Source organism: Pygocentrus nattereri, chromosome 7, assembly GCF_015220715.1.
Source record: "Pygocentrus nattereri isolate fPygNat1 chromosome 7, fPygNat1.pri, whole genome shotgun sequence".
NCBI classification, from domain to species: domain Eukaryota; kingdom Metazoa; phylum Chordata; class Actinopteri; order Characiformes; family Serrasalmidae; genus Pygocentrus; species Pygocentrus nattereri.
Genome location: NC_051217.1, coordinates 46,524,499 through 46,541,628, shown reverse-complemented (window position 1 = coordinate 46,541,628; position 17,130 = coordinate 46,524,499). Strand labels below are relative to the sequence as shown.

Sequence of the window (17,130 nt, the reverse complement as noted above, 5' to 3'; positions counted from 1 at the left end):
CATACACACACTGGCCCTCCACCGCATTTACTACTCATGAGCAGTGAGATGTTTAGGTTAGTGTCACACCTATACACACTTAAACAGATGGTTCTTCAAGGCTGTTTATTTATAGAGCACCTTTTAATGCACTGCTGTCATTCAAAGTGCTTTACAAATGAGAAAATACAGAGTCGAGGGTTCTTTGTAAAGAAAATGGTTCTATATAGAACCTTGAACACTCAAAGAACACTCTGCACAATTAAAGGGTTCTTTGCATCATGGAAGGGTTCTTCAGATTGATCGAGAATGTGCTGAGAATGTGTAGAGATGGATGGATGGATGGATAGACATGGATGGATGGATGGATGGATGGAGGATGGATGGATATGGATAGATGGATGGAGGGATGGATGATGGATAGATATGTGTACATGCCTATGCAGTTTTCTGTGTGTATACATGCGCAAACCCATTTCCACATATTATGTTTAGTTTTATTTGGTTTTATTCCATTTTATATAGAATTTTAGTTCTAAATGCTATAGAATGAATATATTTAATAAGCATATAACATCCTACTTCTAGTACTGCTGACGATGATGATGATGATGATGATGGTAAAGAAAAATAAGTAACTAAAATAAAGTGTGTGTGTGTGCGTGTGTGTGTGTGTGTGTGTGCGTGCGTGCGTGTGTGTTCAGTGGGGACGACCTCAGTGTTCCACAGTAAGGACGCGGTCAGTAAAGGTGTGATAAAGACTCCGTACACGCCCCCCCTGAACATGCTGGACTCCACCCCACCGCGAATAAAGAGGGGTAAAGAGAGGGAGGTTCCCAAAGTGAAGAGACCCACAGCACTTAAGAAGGTAAACAGCAGCGCCCCCTTGAGAGAGCAGTATGAACCTGCAGTGTGTGGGATTTACAGTCAGGCAGTAATAAGCGTGGAGTTAATTGTTTTGTGTGTAGGTGATCCTGAAGGAGCGCGAGGTGAAGAAGGCGAAGCTGTGTGTGGATCAGCCGGCAGGAGCTGAAGAGCAGCCTGACGATGACCTGAACTTCACCGACACCCTCACGCAGGAAATGGTCTCACAGGAAGGTCTGTGCGCCTTCTCGTTTTCTGACTAGTCTTATTTGGAATTTCTCACTTTCTCTGTTGTTTTTATTTTAATGTAATGTGTCTATTACATCATTGACTAGTTATTAATTATTCCTAATTCTGTGTGGAGTATTTGAATAGTATAATTAATATATATAGTTTTTTTTTCCTGGACGTTGGTGTGTGTGTTGACCCATCTCCAAGCCTCTCCTCCTCGAGGAAGTCCAGTATTATATGTAGTTAAAAAGCAGCTCCTGGTTTGACCAATCAGTGCTCAGTAAATTGAGCTCATGATGTCATTGATGATATTAACGAGTCTCTGTGGCGGCTGTGAAGGTGTCCAGGAAAAATATGGACCCGAGAAATTCTTGTTACTGTTTATTGTTTTTATGTTTATCTGAATTATGAATACGAGTGTGTGTGTGTGTGTGTGTGTGTGTGTGTGTGTGTGTGCACTCGGTCATGCTGGTTGAGCCCCCTGGTGCTTGAGGCCACTAGCTGCAGCCTCGCTGGGTTAATCCAGCTTTATCTACACAGCAGATGAACTGATTGATTCTTTCCTCCCTGTGATGTGTGTTTTCTAGAGAACGGTCTGAGCATGCCCAGTGACGCCTCGCTCTCTCCGGCCAGTCAGAACTCTCCCTACAGCATAACTCCGGTCTCTCAGGGTTCCCCCGCCAGCTCCGGCATTGGCAGCCCTATGGCAACCTCCGCCATTACCAAAATACACAGCAGGAGATTCAGAGAGTGAGTGCTCTATTGCCTGAACAGCAAAACGACATAATAGAGAGAAAAAAAACAAACAATAGAACCACATACAACACATTCTCTAACAGTCAGCGGAACAATTTCAGCATGAAATGGTTCTGCATAGAACACGGTTCTAAATAGAAGCATTCCCTTTAAAAACCAAGAACCCTTGGAAAACCATCTTTTAAAGAGTGTGGCCTCAGCATGGATTCTTGACATCGTAACTATGACAGAACCCTTTTTGGTGCTGCATAGAACCCTCTTCAAAAAATGTATCTATAGTATCATCTACAGCACATTCTCCATTGATCTAGAGAACCCTTTAATGTTGTTTAATCACGCAAACAGTTCTTTGAGTGTTCGTGGCTTTAAAAGAACCATTTTCTTTACCGGAGAACCCTTGAAGAACCACCTTTTTTAAAAGTGCAGGTTGTAACACGGTGCTGATCTCGTGTCTGATTTCCATCAGGTACTGTAACCAGGTTCTGAATAAGGAGATAGACGAGAGCGTGACTCTGCTGCTGCAGGAGCTGGTGCGCTTCCAGGAGCGCGTGTACCAGAAGGAACCGGCTAAAGCGAAAGCGAAACGCCGCCTCGTCATGGGCCTCCGAGAAGTCACCAAGCACATGAAGCTCAACAAGATCAGATGCGTCATCATCTCGCCGAACTGTGAGAAGATCCAGGCCAAGGGTGAGGGTCCACACACTGACACACAAGCTTAATGCGATAGGGAGCAGAACTTATCCAGATGCAGTCGATCATCCAGGACACGTTTGGTGTCTGAAGCTTACTTTTGTAGATTTAGCACTGGAGCTGCAAGGCTAATATAGATAACCGTTAATGAGGCTTAACGATGAGGCTTATGCTCCACCAGTTAGCATGGTGCTAACTGTATGCCCGAATCATCTCACAGTTCCCTCAGTGTGGATCACTAATAGACTTGATGAAGTGGTTAGTGTCACTGTATTTACGTGCTCACTCTACTCAACAGTCTGGTGAAAATCTGTGTTTTACAAGTAATCAGATCCAAACTATGTGCATGCGTGGAGAGCTACTTAGTGTAGACGTTACCATGACAACCAGCACCAGTCAGAGAGAGATGAGCAGCAGTGAGCAGTGATTGTGTTTTTAACTGCTTTAAAATGACGTCAGACTCAGGAAAACGTCCTTCACACGTCCTTATTAAAGAAGGCCGAGAGGAAGACGTCGTGCTCTGAGACGCATAAGCTGGACGTCCGTCCCGCCGCCGTCTTTTAAAGATCAGAGCGTGAACTTCGTCTAGTCAAGTCAAGTTTTGGCGCTTTTTACAGTGATGTTGTCACAAAGCAGCTTTACAGAAGTTTGAAAATGCACAGTTACAACATATAATCACCCAGTGAGCGAGCCAGAGGCAACGGTGGCGAGGAAATCTGCCTCAGACTGGAGTAAGAAACCTTGGGAGGAGCCAAGACTCACAAGGGGTGACCCGTCCTCCTCTGGTCAGACAGTGTTCACAGTTTAATAAGCTGAAGACCAAATAAAAGCTAAGAGGATCTCTGTTTGACGACTGGATGGTAAAGCTTTAGAAACTGCACGGGTAGAGGCGGCCCCTGACTGAGGCGGCCCCTGACTGAGGCGGCCCCTGACTGAGGCGGCCCCTGACTGAGGCGGCCCCTGACTGAGGCTGTATGAACAGTGGGAGGGAGCTGAAATGGTCCCATCCTTTCTCAATGCTGGTACATCTGGATGGCGCAGTGATGTAACTGAGGGTGTTGCAGTTGCCACAAATGAGCAGGAGAGCAGGTTGGTGATGGTGAGGAGGAGGCCCTGATGGTCAGTCCTCAGCAGGGTGGGAGGGCAGTCATTATCTCATCATCTTCGTCTCATGTTCAAACAGATCAGTCAGAAACTGATGGCATTACTCGGACTAGTCTATTCCGCCTTAGGAATTAGTTGGATTATTAACGGAATTCCGGGCTGCCTGTAAGTGTGGCCAGTGTATGACACCAGAGATGTTACAGAGGAGGAGGAGACGGGCGCTTGTTGAAATATGAATCTCGCTCAACACGCTTTGTGTGTTATTGAGCCAAACGCTACAAATTCCTCTGGATGTTTTTGTCAGATTTGATCAGTAACCTTATCGTGACCTTCGGGTTTGTGTGTTTTGGTCTTGTATGGCTGTTGCGTGTGTTCGGCTGTTGGTACGCTGGTGGTGCGGCTGCCGCTTCACATCTGTTTTCTGTTTGTTTCGTGTTGTTTGTGTGTTTGTTTTGATGTTTGCCTGAGTTTTCCGTCATATCCACTGAGAGCGGTTTTCAAGCTGTAGCTCGGGGCTTATTGGACTGGCTGTTTGTGTGACGCTGCATCGCGGCTATTATGCGGCCTGGCCCGGCCGCTTGGGAGACGCTGTGGCGCGGCTGCAGGGCTCTCTGGACTGGCGTCCTACACGACATCGCATGACCTGGGCACTACAGCGGTGGGGCTGCCTGGGCCGCAGCTACTGGGCCCAGCGGTGTTGCTAAGGTGGCCGCCGAGTGAGCAGACTCCGCCATAAGGACTTTGATGACACATTTTTATCTAATATTCCTAAAAGCCGCTGCTGTTTCTAATTATGCAGCATATCTTTCTCCAGAGCTCAGACACCACGTGCATCCTGGCATGTACTTTTACTGACAGTCAAGGCGGAAGCAGACCGGTTCTTTTACCTTGCGAACAAATGTTGCTTGCATCTGTATGACACTGCAGTGTGTGACTGTGCCTGTGTCTGTGTGTTCAGGCGGTCTGGACGAGGCTCTGTATAACGTGATCGCGATGGCGCGGGAGCAGGAGATCCCGTTTGTTTTTGCTCTGGGTCGTAAAGCGCTGGGCCGCTGCGTCAACAAACTCGTCCCTGTCAGCGTGGTCGGCATCTTCAACTATTCAGGAGCCGAGGTACACACACACACACACACACACACACACACACACACACACACTTCACAGGTTTATATAATTGAGTTATGGGTAGAAAGGTAAATTAATAAGAAATGACGTTTATATAAAAATCATATAAATATGAGCGGATTTCCAAAGTAACGATCACACATTAAAACAAGAATTCCTGTAAATAAATAATTACAGTATTATTTATTCACAGATATCTTCATATTGTTGCTAAAATGCTTGAGATGCAACTAAAACATCTAAAAGTACCTTTTTTTGATAGTTCAAACTTGCAATTACTTGTTATTGTATATGAAATAACCAGAAATATTGTAATAAGTAATTGAACATACGGTTCATATGTGCAATAATAATAATTGTGTGTGCAGTAACTCAGAGAGACACTAACTTCATTTAAATAATTTAAATAATTGTAACTGCTTTATACCTGATGTTTCATATTACTATCACAATCACCGCCACCTTACTATATTCATAAGTACTTAAATCTGTTGTACATACTGTAAATTCTCTATATTGTCTTAAATTATTAGTAAAGTGTTTATTTTTACATAAATGGCTGCAACTGTGACAACTGCAATTTCCCCCTGGGATCAGTAAAGGAGTCTGAATCGGAGTCTGAATCGGAGTCTGAATCGGAGTCTGAATCGGAGTCGGAATCTGAGTCGGAGTCTGAATCTGAATCTGAGTCGGAGTCTGAATCTGAATCTGAGTCGGAGTCTGAATCTGAGTCGGAGTCTGAATCTGAGTCGGAGTCTGAATCTGAGTCGGAGTCTGAGTCGGAGTCTGAATCTGAGTCGGAGTCTGAGTCGGAGTCTGAATCTGAGTCGGAGTCTGAATCTGAGTCGGAGTCGGAGTCTGAATCTGAATCTGAATCTGAATCTGAGTCTGAATCTGAATCTGAATCTGAGTCTGAATCGGAGTCGGAGTCTGAATCTGAGTCGGAGTCTGAGTCGGAGTCTGAATCTGAGTCGGAGTCTGAATCTGAGTCGGAGTCTGAATCTGAGTCGGAGTCGGAGTCGGAGTCTGAATCTGAGTCGGAGTCGGAGTCGGAGTCTGAATCTGAATCGGAGTCGGAGTCTGAATCTGAATCGGAGTCGGAGTCGGAGTCTGAATCTGAGTCGGAGTCGGAGTCTGAATCTGAGTCGGAGTCTGAATCTGAGTCGGAGTCTGAATCTGAGTCGGAGTCTGAATCTGAGTCGGAGTCTGAATCGGAGTCGGAGTCTGAATCTGAGTCGGAGTCGGAGTCTGAATCTGAGTCGGAGTCGGAGTCTGAATCTGAATCGGAGTCGGAGTCTGAATCTGAATCGGAGTCGGAGTCTGAATCTGAGTCGGAATCTGAGTCGGAGTCGGAGTCTGAATCTGAATCGGAGTCTGAATCTGAATCGGAGTCTGAATCTGAATCGGAGTCTGAATCTGAATCGGAGTCTGAATCTGAATCGGAGTCGGAGTCGGAGTCTGAATCTGAATCTGAATCTGAGTCTGAATCTGAATCTGAGTCTGAATCTGAGTCTGAATCTGAGTCTGAATCTGAGTCGGAGTCGGAGTCTGAATCGGAGTCAGAGTCAGAGTCGGAGTCGGAGTCGGAGTCGGAGTCTGAATCTGAATCGGAGTCTGAATCTGAATCGGAGTCTGAATCTGAATCTGAATCTGAATCTGAATCCGAGTCTGAATCCGAGTCTGAATCCGAGTCTGAATCCGAGTTGCAGACTTGAATGCTAGTGCGTCTCAGATGCTCAGGTACGTGTTGGATCATATGCTCTGGAACCCTTTTAGTGGTCTGGTAATGTCTGAAGGCTGATTTAACTACAGTACTGTGTAAAAATCATAGACTTTGTTCGTTTGATTGTAAAATCACCCTAAATCATTAGAATGGATGCAGATTGGCTCAACTCAACGCAAGGGTTCTTCTGTTGGTGTTATGGTTCTTGATTGATAGCGATTGTATTACGATGATTGCGATGAAGCTTGACATCATAATAATAGGAGCACAGCCGTTTTGGTTCCATCAATCTGAAGAACATTTCACCATGCAGAGAACCAGTTAAGCACCCAGTTCCCTGAGTGTTCATGGTTCTATACAGAACCACTCTCTCTGCTAAAGAACCGTCTTTTTTTAAGAGTGTAGGTAAAGCAGGTGTTGGATGATGACACTGAAGGCTGGGCTTCCTCGAGGAGAGGACAGAAAACGCTGGAATAAACATATTGACACATTTAGGTGCCTGAGACTTCCCTCAGTGCTGTATACGGAGCTTCTACAGCTCCTCTGTGTTTTAACTGTAGATCATTATTAGTATTTATAACACAGAAGCCGCCTCTTTGGAACCCGTCTGTGGACGCATGTCCGTCCTGATGCAAGGCTTGGTTGGTGTGTGCAGGCTCTGTTTAACCGGCTGGTGTCTCTGACGGAGGAGGCGCGGAGGGCGTATAAGGAGATGGTGTCGGCTCTGGAGCAGGAGCAGGCGGAGGAGGCTCTGAAAAACGTCAAAAAGGTTTCGCATCACATGGGCCACTCCCGAAACCCGTCGGCCGCATCCGCCATATCCTTCTGCAGCGTCATCTCTGAACCCATCTCGGAGGTCAATGAGAAGGAATACGGTATGACACACACACACACGGACGCTCCTGGTCAGTTTCCATCTCGAGCTGGCAGTGACGTAGTCGTGGAGGGGAAAAAATTAAGGATTTAGTTTGGAGAGAATGTGTAGATACATTTACATTTACATTTCCAGCGTTTAGCAGACGCTCTGATCCAGAGAGACGTACAGGAAGAGCTTCGTCTGTCTAGAGAAAGTCTCTGATAGTGACCAGCAGGTCAGAGAGAAAGACGGTCCTGAGCTCAGATACTGATAGAAACACAGTCACTGATACAGAGAGAGAAGGAGCAGAGCTGAACTCAGAACAGCGCAATACAGCACACTACAACACACTACAGTACACTACACTACACTGCAATACACTACAACACACTACAACACACTACAACACACTACAGCACAATACAGCACACTACAGCACACTACAATACACTACAGCACACTACAGTACACTACACTACAACACACTACAACACACTACACTACAACACAGTACACTACAGTACACTACAGCACACTACAATACACTACAGTACACTACACTACAACACACTACACTACAGCACACTACAACACAGTACACTACAGTACACTACAGCACAATACAGCACACTACAACACAATACACTACACTACAATACACTACACTACAACACACTACACTACAGCACACTACAACACAGCACAATACAGCACACTACAACACAGCACAATACAGCACACTACAACACAACACAATACACTACAGTACATTACACTATAATACAATACAATACAGTACACTACACTACAGTACACTACACTACAACACACTACACTACAGTACACTACACTACAACACACTACACTACAACACACTACAGTATACTACACTACAATACACTACAGTACAGTACACAGTGTAATACACTACATGAATCAGAGTCAGAATCCTTTATTGATCCCAGAGGGAAAGTGCAGTTATTACAGTTACAACCATTTATGTAAAAGAATAAACACTTTAATAATTTAAAACAAAGATAAAGAGAAATTTGTAATATGTACACGAGATTTAGGCTCTTATGAATACAGTAAAGTGGTAATGTGATGTTTAATATTTAATATCTGGTATAAAACAGTTCACATTATTGCACCTCTGAGTTATTAAAGATAATTATTATTATTAGACATATGAACAGTTTGGCATTGAGTTTTGCGCAGATGAGCCTCACACTGAGGGAGGAGTTATAGAGCTTGATGGCCACAGGTAAGAGTGACCTCCTGTGGCGCTCTGTGGTCATTTCGGTAGAGTCTGGCTCTGAATGAGAATCGGTGCTGAGCTCGGTGCTCATTAAGTGCTGTGTGAAGAGACCGTGTTCAGTCTGCGTTTGAAGACCGTGAGAGACTCTGCTGTACAGACTAATAGCAACGTACACCACAAGCACGTCTGACTCTGTGTGTCGCTGCAACTCCACTCTTTCCATCTTTCTCCCACTTCAACACTTGTGCTCTCAGATACGAGCGTTTTTTAAGCATCGGTTGGCTGGAACCGAGCCCGTACCGCTGCCGAGCCCGTACCGCGAGCCCGTACCGCCGCCGAGCCCGTACCGCGAGCCCGTACCGCAGCCGAGCCCGTACCGCAGCCGAGCCCGTACCGCGAGCCCGTACCGCCGCCGAGCCCGTACCGCCGCCGAGCCCGTACCGCAGCCGAGCCCGTACCGCAGCCGAGCCCGTACCGCAGCCGAGCCCGTACCGCGAGCCCGTACCGCAGCCGAGCCCGTACCGCAGCCGAGCCCGTACCGCGAGCCCGTACCGCCGCCGAGCCGTACCGCCCGCGAGCCCGTACCGCGAGCCCGTACCGCGAGCCCGTACCGCGAGCCCGTACCGCGAGCCCGTACCGCGAGCCCAGCCCGTACCGCAGCCGAGCCCGTACCGCCGCCGAGCCCGTACCGCGAGCCCGTACCGCCGCCGAGCCCGTACCGCAGCCCAGCCCGTACCGCCGCCGAGCCCGTACCGCAGCCCAGCCCGTACCGCCGCCGAGCCCGTACCGCAGCGGAGCCCGTACCGCAGCCCAGCCCGTACCGCTGCCGAGCCCGTACCGCCGCCGAGCCCGTACCGCGAGCCCGTACCGCAGCCGAGCTGAGCCCGTACCGCAGCGGAGCCCGTACCGCGAGCCCGTACCGCAGCCGAGCCGAGCCCGTACCGCCGCCGAGCCCGTACCCTGAGCCCGTACCGCAGCGGAGCCCGTACCGCGAGCCCGTACCGCAGCCGAGCCGAGCCCGTACCGCAGCCGAGCCCGTACCGCCGCCGAGCCCGTACCGCGAGCCGTGGCGTTACAGATGCTCCCCGTAAAGCTGTGATTTTATTTTTGCTCTGCTGTTTTCGAACATGGACTGTATTGTGAGATTGAGTTACACAGGAAAAGGGCTGGAGTTCCAACAAGGCGCAACAGGGAACGCTGAGCTTTATGACTGCAGAACTTTCACATCCACAAAAAGCTAGAACACACTAAAAGACAGAGAACCGCTGGAAAAGCCTCATAGGGCCTCCTTAATATTTCCAGAAAATAAGATGTCGATGTATAAGTGGTGTGCAAAATTCAGAGTTTGTGTCTTTTTTCTTTCTGAGATCCTGAGGTTTGGAAAGTGGTCTTCATTTTTCATGGTGCTGTGGGAAAATGCGCAAAGTCTTCTGAATAGATGAAAATGTCAGGGGTCATTATTTGGTTTAAGGTGAGCTTAATTACCAAAAAACAGAAGGTACAGAGTGTTGACCATTTCTGCCTTGCTAGAAATTTGGCGGAAATCTTTAGAATAGGTATTATACTATCTATCTCCACTCAGGCTCATCTGGCCTTTATTACGTTCGTTATTGCAGTGCGCTTTTAAAAACTGGTCTTAGTGATAGTGGGGATTTCTTATTTTGTGAACTATTCATGGCTACATTTAAACCCGTTTCCCTCAAGTCTGGCCTGGGCCGGCGTAAAGTGATGTGTCCAACTGGAAGCCGCAGCTCACGTTTAACAAATGTACCAAATATGGACTTGGTGTCTTGTGCTAAACTGTAATTATTCAAGTGTCCCATCTTGAAACTTTCAGAAACCAACTGGCGTACGATGGTGGAGAACTCCGACGGTCTGGAGCCGCTGGAGAACGAGTCTGCCAGCAAAACGTCCAGCGGGACGAAAGAGAGCGAGAGGACGTCGCACACTCCTCCCGCAGAGCCGGCGTCCACGCAGCCTGCACACTCGCACCCCCCGGGGCCGGAGGGGCAGGACCGGCTGGAGTGGGCGTCGCAGCAGAGCACAGAGACGGGGTCTCTGGACGGCAGCTGCAGGGGCCTGCTAAACTCCTCCATCACCAGCACCAGCAGCACCCTCGTCCCCGGCATGCTGGAGGAAGAGGAGGAGGACGACGATGATGATGAAGATTATACTCCAGAGCCCATCCTGGTGGAGGTGCCCCCCCTCAGCAGCATGATCGAAACGTGGGTCAGCACCACTCTGGAGAACCTGCAGCTGTCCGGCAAGAGCCGCCACGGCTCCGAGGAGGAAGAGGAGGACGAGGACGAGGAAGACGTGGGCGGAGTGAGCGATGATGAAGATGAGGTCGATTTATCGGATCTCGCAGAACCGGCTGTGGTCGACAAGCAGACAGCAGAGGCTCAGAACACCAGCGGCTGAGGGAGCAGCACAAACACACAAGCACACGCTTTATCTCCACCTGCTCAGCTGACCTGGCCATTTTATTAGAAACGCCTGCATACAGCTGCACATGTTGCTATGCTACCATGCTACGTCCATGCCAGCGTCACTGCTGAGCAGTCCATTGCCCAATAATATCCGGACACACATTTATTAGAGGTGCACAGTTGGAATGGGATGGTTTCTGCTCTTAGCAGGCCGTCAGCCACTCGATGGCTTACATTTGTGAGTCGAATCTTTTTTTATATGAACAAGCACCTTGAAACACCTGCATCCTAATCAATAACGTCACGTAAACGTGCTCAGTTAAACACTAATGTTACAGTACACACACAAAAATATGGATAGTCATGGTGTATTAATGCGTTTGGGTTGTAATATTAGTGTTTTTCAGAGCAGCTAAAAGCTTACTGGCCATATACACAGCTTTCAGGTGTGTTTCAGGTGCCTAAATCTTCCATAGTACTGTATACGGGAGGTGTTTCTGATAAAATGGCCAGTGAGGTGGGTGGACCTAATACACACACACACACACACACACACACACACTGCTCTGAGTCTCCCTCTTCATACTTGAATGGAACAGGATTGTCTCCTTGATCGAAAACGTCTCCAACACAGTCAGTAGGAACGATGATGATGATGATGATAAAGGCTCATTTCTAGATCAATGTAACAACCAAACTCTCTCTCTCTCTCTCTCTCTCTCTCTCTCTTTCGTTCTTTCTTTCTTTCGTTCTTTCGTTCTTTCTTTCTTTCGTTCTTTCTTACTTTCTTTCTCTTTCTCTCTCTCCACCCCGCCCCCCCCCCGCACCTTATTTTACATTATTTTCACAACAACAGAAACTCAACCCGGGCTGACCAAACACACACCCTACCAGTCAAACGTGTGGGCACACTTACTGTATGCGTTCCTCTAATGTCTTTAGTGGCTTATTCTGTGATGTCACAAAAGACATCATTTACATATATACACAGCAGTTTAGCCACACCCATCCATGCTGAAGTGATGAGTGTTTCAGCCCAGACTGCTGTGTGAACGAGGTGCAATGCAGGACAGCCAGTCAGAGTGGAGCTCATTTACATACATCAGTCTTAAGGGCACAGGTGCATTTAAGCCCAAACTAATGTTATAAATTGAACATAAAACGTGAGAGAGTGTAGAATATGGGCCCTTTAATGCTGCGGTTCGCGTCTAGACGCTGCGTCCGTGGTCAGTCATTGGCTGTTCAGTTTGTTTATCAAAGTGAATCCAAGTCCGTTATGATAAATTAATCACTGCTACTATTTTATTATTCTTAAATTCTATTATTCTTAAATTCTATTATTCTTAAATTCTATTGTTTTCTACTTCTTCCATCATCTGCTCGCATTCTTGGAGTAAAAATACTTATTGGACTGGATGTGAAGTTTAAAGTTTCCACTGCGTTAAAAATCACATCCGTGAAGCTAGAAGTTCCTTTCAAAACATTCAAAATATAAATAATAAGAAATATGAATATATAATGCATGTCGGCGCGAGCAGCACGTGCATGTTCTTCAGCCCTGTTCTTAAGGGGAAAGTATCTCAGGTGGCTCCTCGTGAAGCTGCTTGAGAGAAACACCCAGAGCATGTGGAGCTGCTTGGCGGTGAAGAGGCGCTTTATAGGGTTCTTTATAGAACCAGTAAGACTCAAATAACTATTGACATGATTAACGGGTTCTTTACATTGATGGAGAACGCGCTGAGAAAAAAAAAGTGGTTACCACGTAAAGCTTGTTACAGTGGGAGAACCTGTTTAGGTGCTACACAGAACCCTTTTCAGGCTGATATCCCTTTCATCCCAATAGTTCTTTGAGTGTTAGTGGTTCTGTATAGAACCGTTTTCTTTAGTAATGAATGCGCTGTAGATGGTTCTATATTGTACCGTTTATTTGAAAAGTGTTCTGTGTAGCACCAAAGAAAGGGTTCTTGGTGCTCTATAGATGTTCTACCCTTTTCAAAGAGGTTCTATAATGAAACCATAAACGGTACATTCTCCATCAGTGTGAAGAACCACTTCACCATGCAAGGAACCATTTCATGATCCAAAGGGTCTTTTAATCATGCAGAGGGTTCTTTGAGTGTTCGTGGCATTTTTGCTTACTAGAACCCTTAAAGAACCATCTTTTTGAAGAGTGTAGGTGTGTCCAGACGTTTGACTGGTACTGAACACAAATACTCAGCCGGCTTAATCGCTCTCTTCATACTCGAATGAAACGGGAGATGATGATGATGATGATGATGATGATGATGATGATGATGATGATGATGATGGTATATCAGCTTGTATAACATCCAGATTCTCATAGCCCCCCAATCCCCCCACCCTCTCTCTCTCCCTCCTCTCTCACCTTTCTCCCCCCCTCTCCCCCCTCTCTCTCCCCCCCCCCCCCAATATCTCTCTCTCTCTCTCTCTCTCTCTCTCTCCCCCCCCCCCTCTCTCTTCCCCCCCAATATATCCCTCTCTCTCTCTTCCCCCCCAATATATCTCTCTCTCTCTCTCTTCCCCCCAATATATCTCTCTCTCTCTCTCTCTCTCTCGCTCTCGCTCTCTCGCTCTCTCTCTCTCTCTCTCGCTCGCTCGCTCGCTCTCTCTCTCTCTCTCTCTCTTGCCCCCCCCCTCTCTCTGCCCCCCCTCTCTCTCTGTCTCTCTCTCTCTCTCTCGCCCCCCCCCCCTCTCTCTCTCTCTGCCCCCCCCCTCTCTGTCTCTCTCTCTCTCTCTCTCTCTCTCTCTCGCTCTCTCTCGCTCGCTCGCTCTCTCTCTCGCTCGCTCTCTCGCTCTCTCTCTCTCTCTCTCTCTCGCCCCCCCTCTCTCTCTCTCTGCCCCCCCCCTCTCTCTCTCTCTCTCTCTCTCGCCCCCCCCCTCTCTCTCTCTCTCTGCCCCCCCCCCCCCTCTCTCTCTCTCTCTCTCTCTCTCTCTCTCTCTCTCTCTCTCTCTCTCTCGTAGTTTAACAGCTTTGCTTGTTTATTTATTCATTGCTGTTTATTGCGTTTGTAACGTTAGAAGCAGATAATACACGTTAAAGCCACGGACCGCCGCTCTGCCGTCCTCTCTGTCGTCCAGCAAGAGGAAAAGAGGAAGGAACCGGCGGGACTGTGCGTTTCTGACCGTTTGTGTGCGAGTTCGTCGCCTCATGCTAATTCTTCTGGAGAATAATGGAAAGATTGTGAAGTTTGAGCAGAACTAACGAGAGTTAATCTGAACAAATCTGTGTGTATATAACATGTATAGGTGTTTCTAATGGGCGGAGTCAGTAATCTGTTATTTATCGTGCTTAGAGGAGCAGGTGACGTCGGCCTTTCTCTGTAATTTCCTCTGTCCTGATTTTTCCTCCCTCTGCGTGTTTTGAACAGTGACCACTGGGTGCAGCTGTGTTCTTAATGGTCATTGCGCTCTACAGGTGCGACTGTGTGTTGTCCGTTCAGGTGGGCGTCTGTGGTCAGGTTCAGATTAGCGGTGGCGCCTGGGTTGGCGTTGAGAGACACTGACTCGAGGGTGTGAACCTCTGAGCTCAAAATGATCCGGTTCAGATAGGATTCTTAGGGAAATGATTCAGTGAATCATGAAGACTTAAATTTCACCACAGTTCAGAGTCATGTTGAAAAACACTCTGAATGCATTTACTAAGCCTCACTGTAATTGATTATAATGCATTCCCTTCATCCAAGAGCCTTTTACACCCTTAAAAAAGATGGTTCTTCAAGGGTTCTTTAATAAAGACAGTGGTTCTGTATTAATCCATGAACAATCAGAACCATTTGCATGCTTACATGGTTCCATGTGTGGTGAAATGGTTCTTCAGATTGATGGAGAATGTGTTGTATTCGGATATTTGTAGCGCTAAAAAGGGTTCTCCTATTGTTACAAGCTTGTCTTCTGATCTGTAACAGAACCTTTGCTAAGTAGAACCACATACAGCACATTCTCCATCAACCTGAAGAATCATTTCATCAGGCAAAGAATCATTTAAGCATGCAAATGGTTCTGAGTGCTCATGGTTCTATGTAGAGCCGCCGTGTCGGATGGAGAACCTTTGGAGCACCGTCTTTTAAGGGTGTACAGATGAGCTTCTACACCCATAACTGATCTGAAAAGTTGGGGAGGTGTTTTTATTGCCTGTGTAAAGAGTTCCAGCTACATTTGTGTGTTCAGTGTGTTTGTAAGAAGAATCATGAATCATAACAGGGATGGAACTGAACTGAATCCTAGTGAATTTGAGCTGATGATGCATTGACCCGTTTCCTAAAGAATCAGAAACGAACAGAATCATCAGGTCAGTGATTTGCACCGCTGGTCCGGTCCTGTCCGAGTGTTCTAGTGGGTGTGGTCAGCGATCTGACCAGTAGAAATGAAGGAATCATGCCGTTAGTCGGAACTGTAAATATGTAAAGGAAGAATTTAAACTGGGGAGCATGTTAAAGCGATAGTTTGGCCAACAATCAAATTCACCCCCCCCCCCCCCCGGTGATGTCACAAGAACCAACATATTTACATATATCCACACACTGTCTACACCAGTGTAGCCCCGCCCATCCAGCCCACAGCAGTGTAGCCCCGCCCATCCAGCCCACAGCAGTGTAGCACCACCCATTCAGCCCACAGCAGTGTAGCCCCACCCATCCAGCCCACAGCAGTGTAGTCCCACCCATCCAGCCCACAGCAGTGTAGCCCCACCCATTCAGCCCACAGCAGTGTGGCCCCGCCCATTCAGCCCACAGCAGTGTGGCCCCACCCATTTAGCCAACAGCAGTTTAGCCCAGCCTTTTCACTCTGAAGTGTTTCAGCTCCTAGTTCATGATACAGGGCAGCCAATCAGATCAAAGCTCATTTATCTTTCATCATAATGCACTTTTATTTTGAAGTTTTCAGACATCAGGCCTGTCCTGGTTGAGCGGCTGCGTTTGGGGTAAAGCGGGTAAACTATCGCTGTGCCGTTTTTCACGAAGGTGTGTGGTGTTAAGTTGAGCCTGCAGGTGGTGCTGTGTCAGTAGAAACGCACTCGAATGCACACGTTGACTGTGTGTGTGTTACTGCAGTATCTGCAGGCCACGCCCCTCCCCCTGTCCTTTTCTGTTTATCTGAGTGATGGTTGCGTGTGTACTTTGCACTATAAATAATTTGTAAATAATAGTAAACAAACCTCTGTAACTAATGTGAAAATGGTTCTATGAAGTATCTTCAGTTCATTGTGCTGCTTGTGTTTCTATGGCTGTTTATGACGCCTCTCACGCAGTAAATGTTCTTTATGGCCTCCTGACCAGTTATTAATACCATTAAACTCTTTTAATGAAACTAGCTGCTCTGAAGCCTCGACTCCTTCATTTAACACACACAGCCTTCCTGTGGAGTGTGTTTGGCTGTTCAGACTCAAGGGTCAAGGGGCAGTCGTGGGCTGGAGGTCAGGGAACCGGCCCTGTGACCGGAAGGTCGCCGGTTCGATCCCCAGAGCTGACAGTACGTGACTGAGGTGTCCTTGAGCAAGACACCTAACCCCCAACTGCTCCCTGGGCGCCGTGGATAGGGCTGCCCACTGCTTGCCCTTGAGTCTCAGCACTTCATCGCTCTGGATTTGACATCGTCATTGTTCGACACACAAGACCCTTTGAAATCCGATTAAAGCGTCCGGACTGAGGCACATCTGTAAAAATCTACTGAGGTCACGTTTCAAACCACCCCCTAATGTGTTGACCTTCCTAATGGAAGCTTATTACCCACTGCTGTCCGTTATCACAGGCCAAGGGTCAGTTATATTTACACACACACACACACACACACTCACACACACACACTCACTATCTAAGCCAGCATTTACTTTATTGACTTTACTCAAAGGTCTGGCATCATCATCTGTTTTCACAATTCATGTTATTTTATATACAGTAATACTTGCAGAGCCGTTCACAGTGGTGGTGATGGGAACCAGACGTCCCCCTCTAAAAGCTCCTCACAGTGGTGGTGATGGGAACCAGACGTCCCTCTAAAAGCTCCTCACAGTGGTGGTGATGGGAACCAGACGTCCCTCTAAAAGCTCCTCACAGTGGTGGTGATGGGAACCAGACGTCCCTCTAAAAGCTCCTAC

At 47.4% G+C, this 17,130-nt stretch overlaps 1 protein-coding gene across 3 annotated transcripts in view; it reads left to right on the top strand.

Annotated features, from left to right (window-relative positions):
- secisbp2l (SECIS binding protein 2-like) overlaps nt 1-11,757 on the top strand; it is a 51,156-nt gene extending 39,399 nt beyond the window's left edge. For all 3 annotated transcript variants that reach the window (XM_017686842.2, XM_017686843.2, XM_017686841.2), the window contains exons 12-18: nt 684-847; nt 948-1,077; nt 1,662-1,824; nt 2,297-2,517; nt 4,583-4,737; nt 7,128-7,347; nt 10,424-11,757. In XM_017686842.2, the coding sequence (XP_017542331.2) occupies nt 684-847; nt 948-1,077; nt 1,662-1,824; nt 2,297-2,517; nt 4,583-4,737; nt 7,128-7,347; nt 10,424-11,007 (1,637 nt within the window). In that variant the 3' untranslated portion in view covers nt 11,008-11,757. The remainder of the gene's footprint in view (nt 1-683; nt 848-947; nt 1,078-1,661; nt 1,825-2,296; nt 2,518-4,582; nt 4,738-7,127; nt 7,348-10,423) is intronic.
- The last annotated feature ends 5,373 nt before the right edge of the window (nt 11,758-17,130 follow it).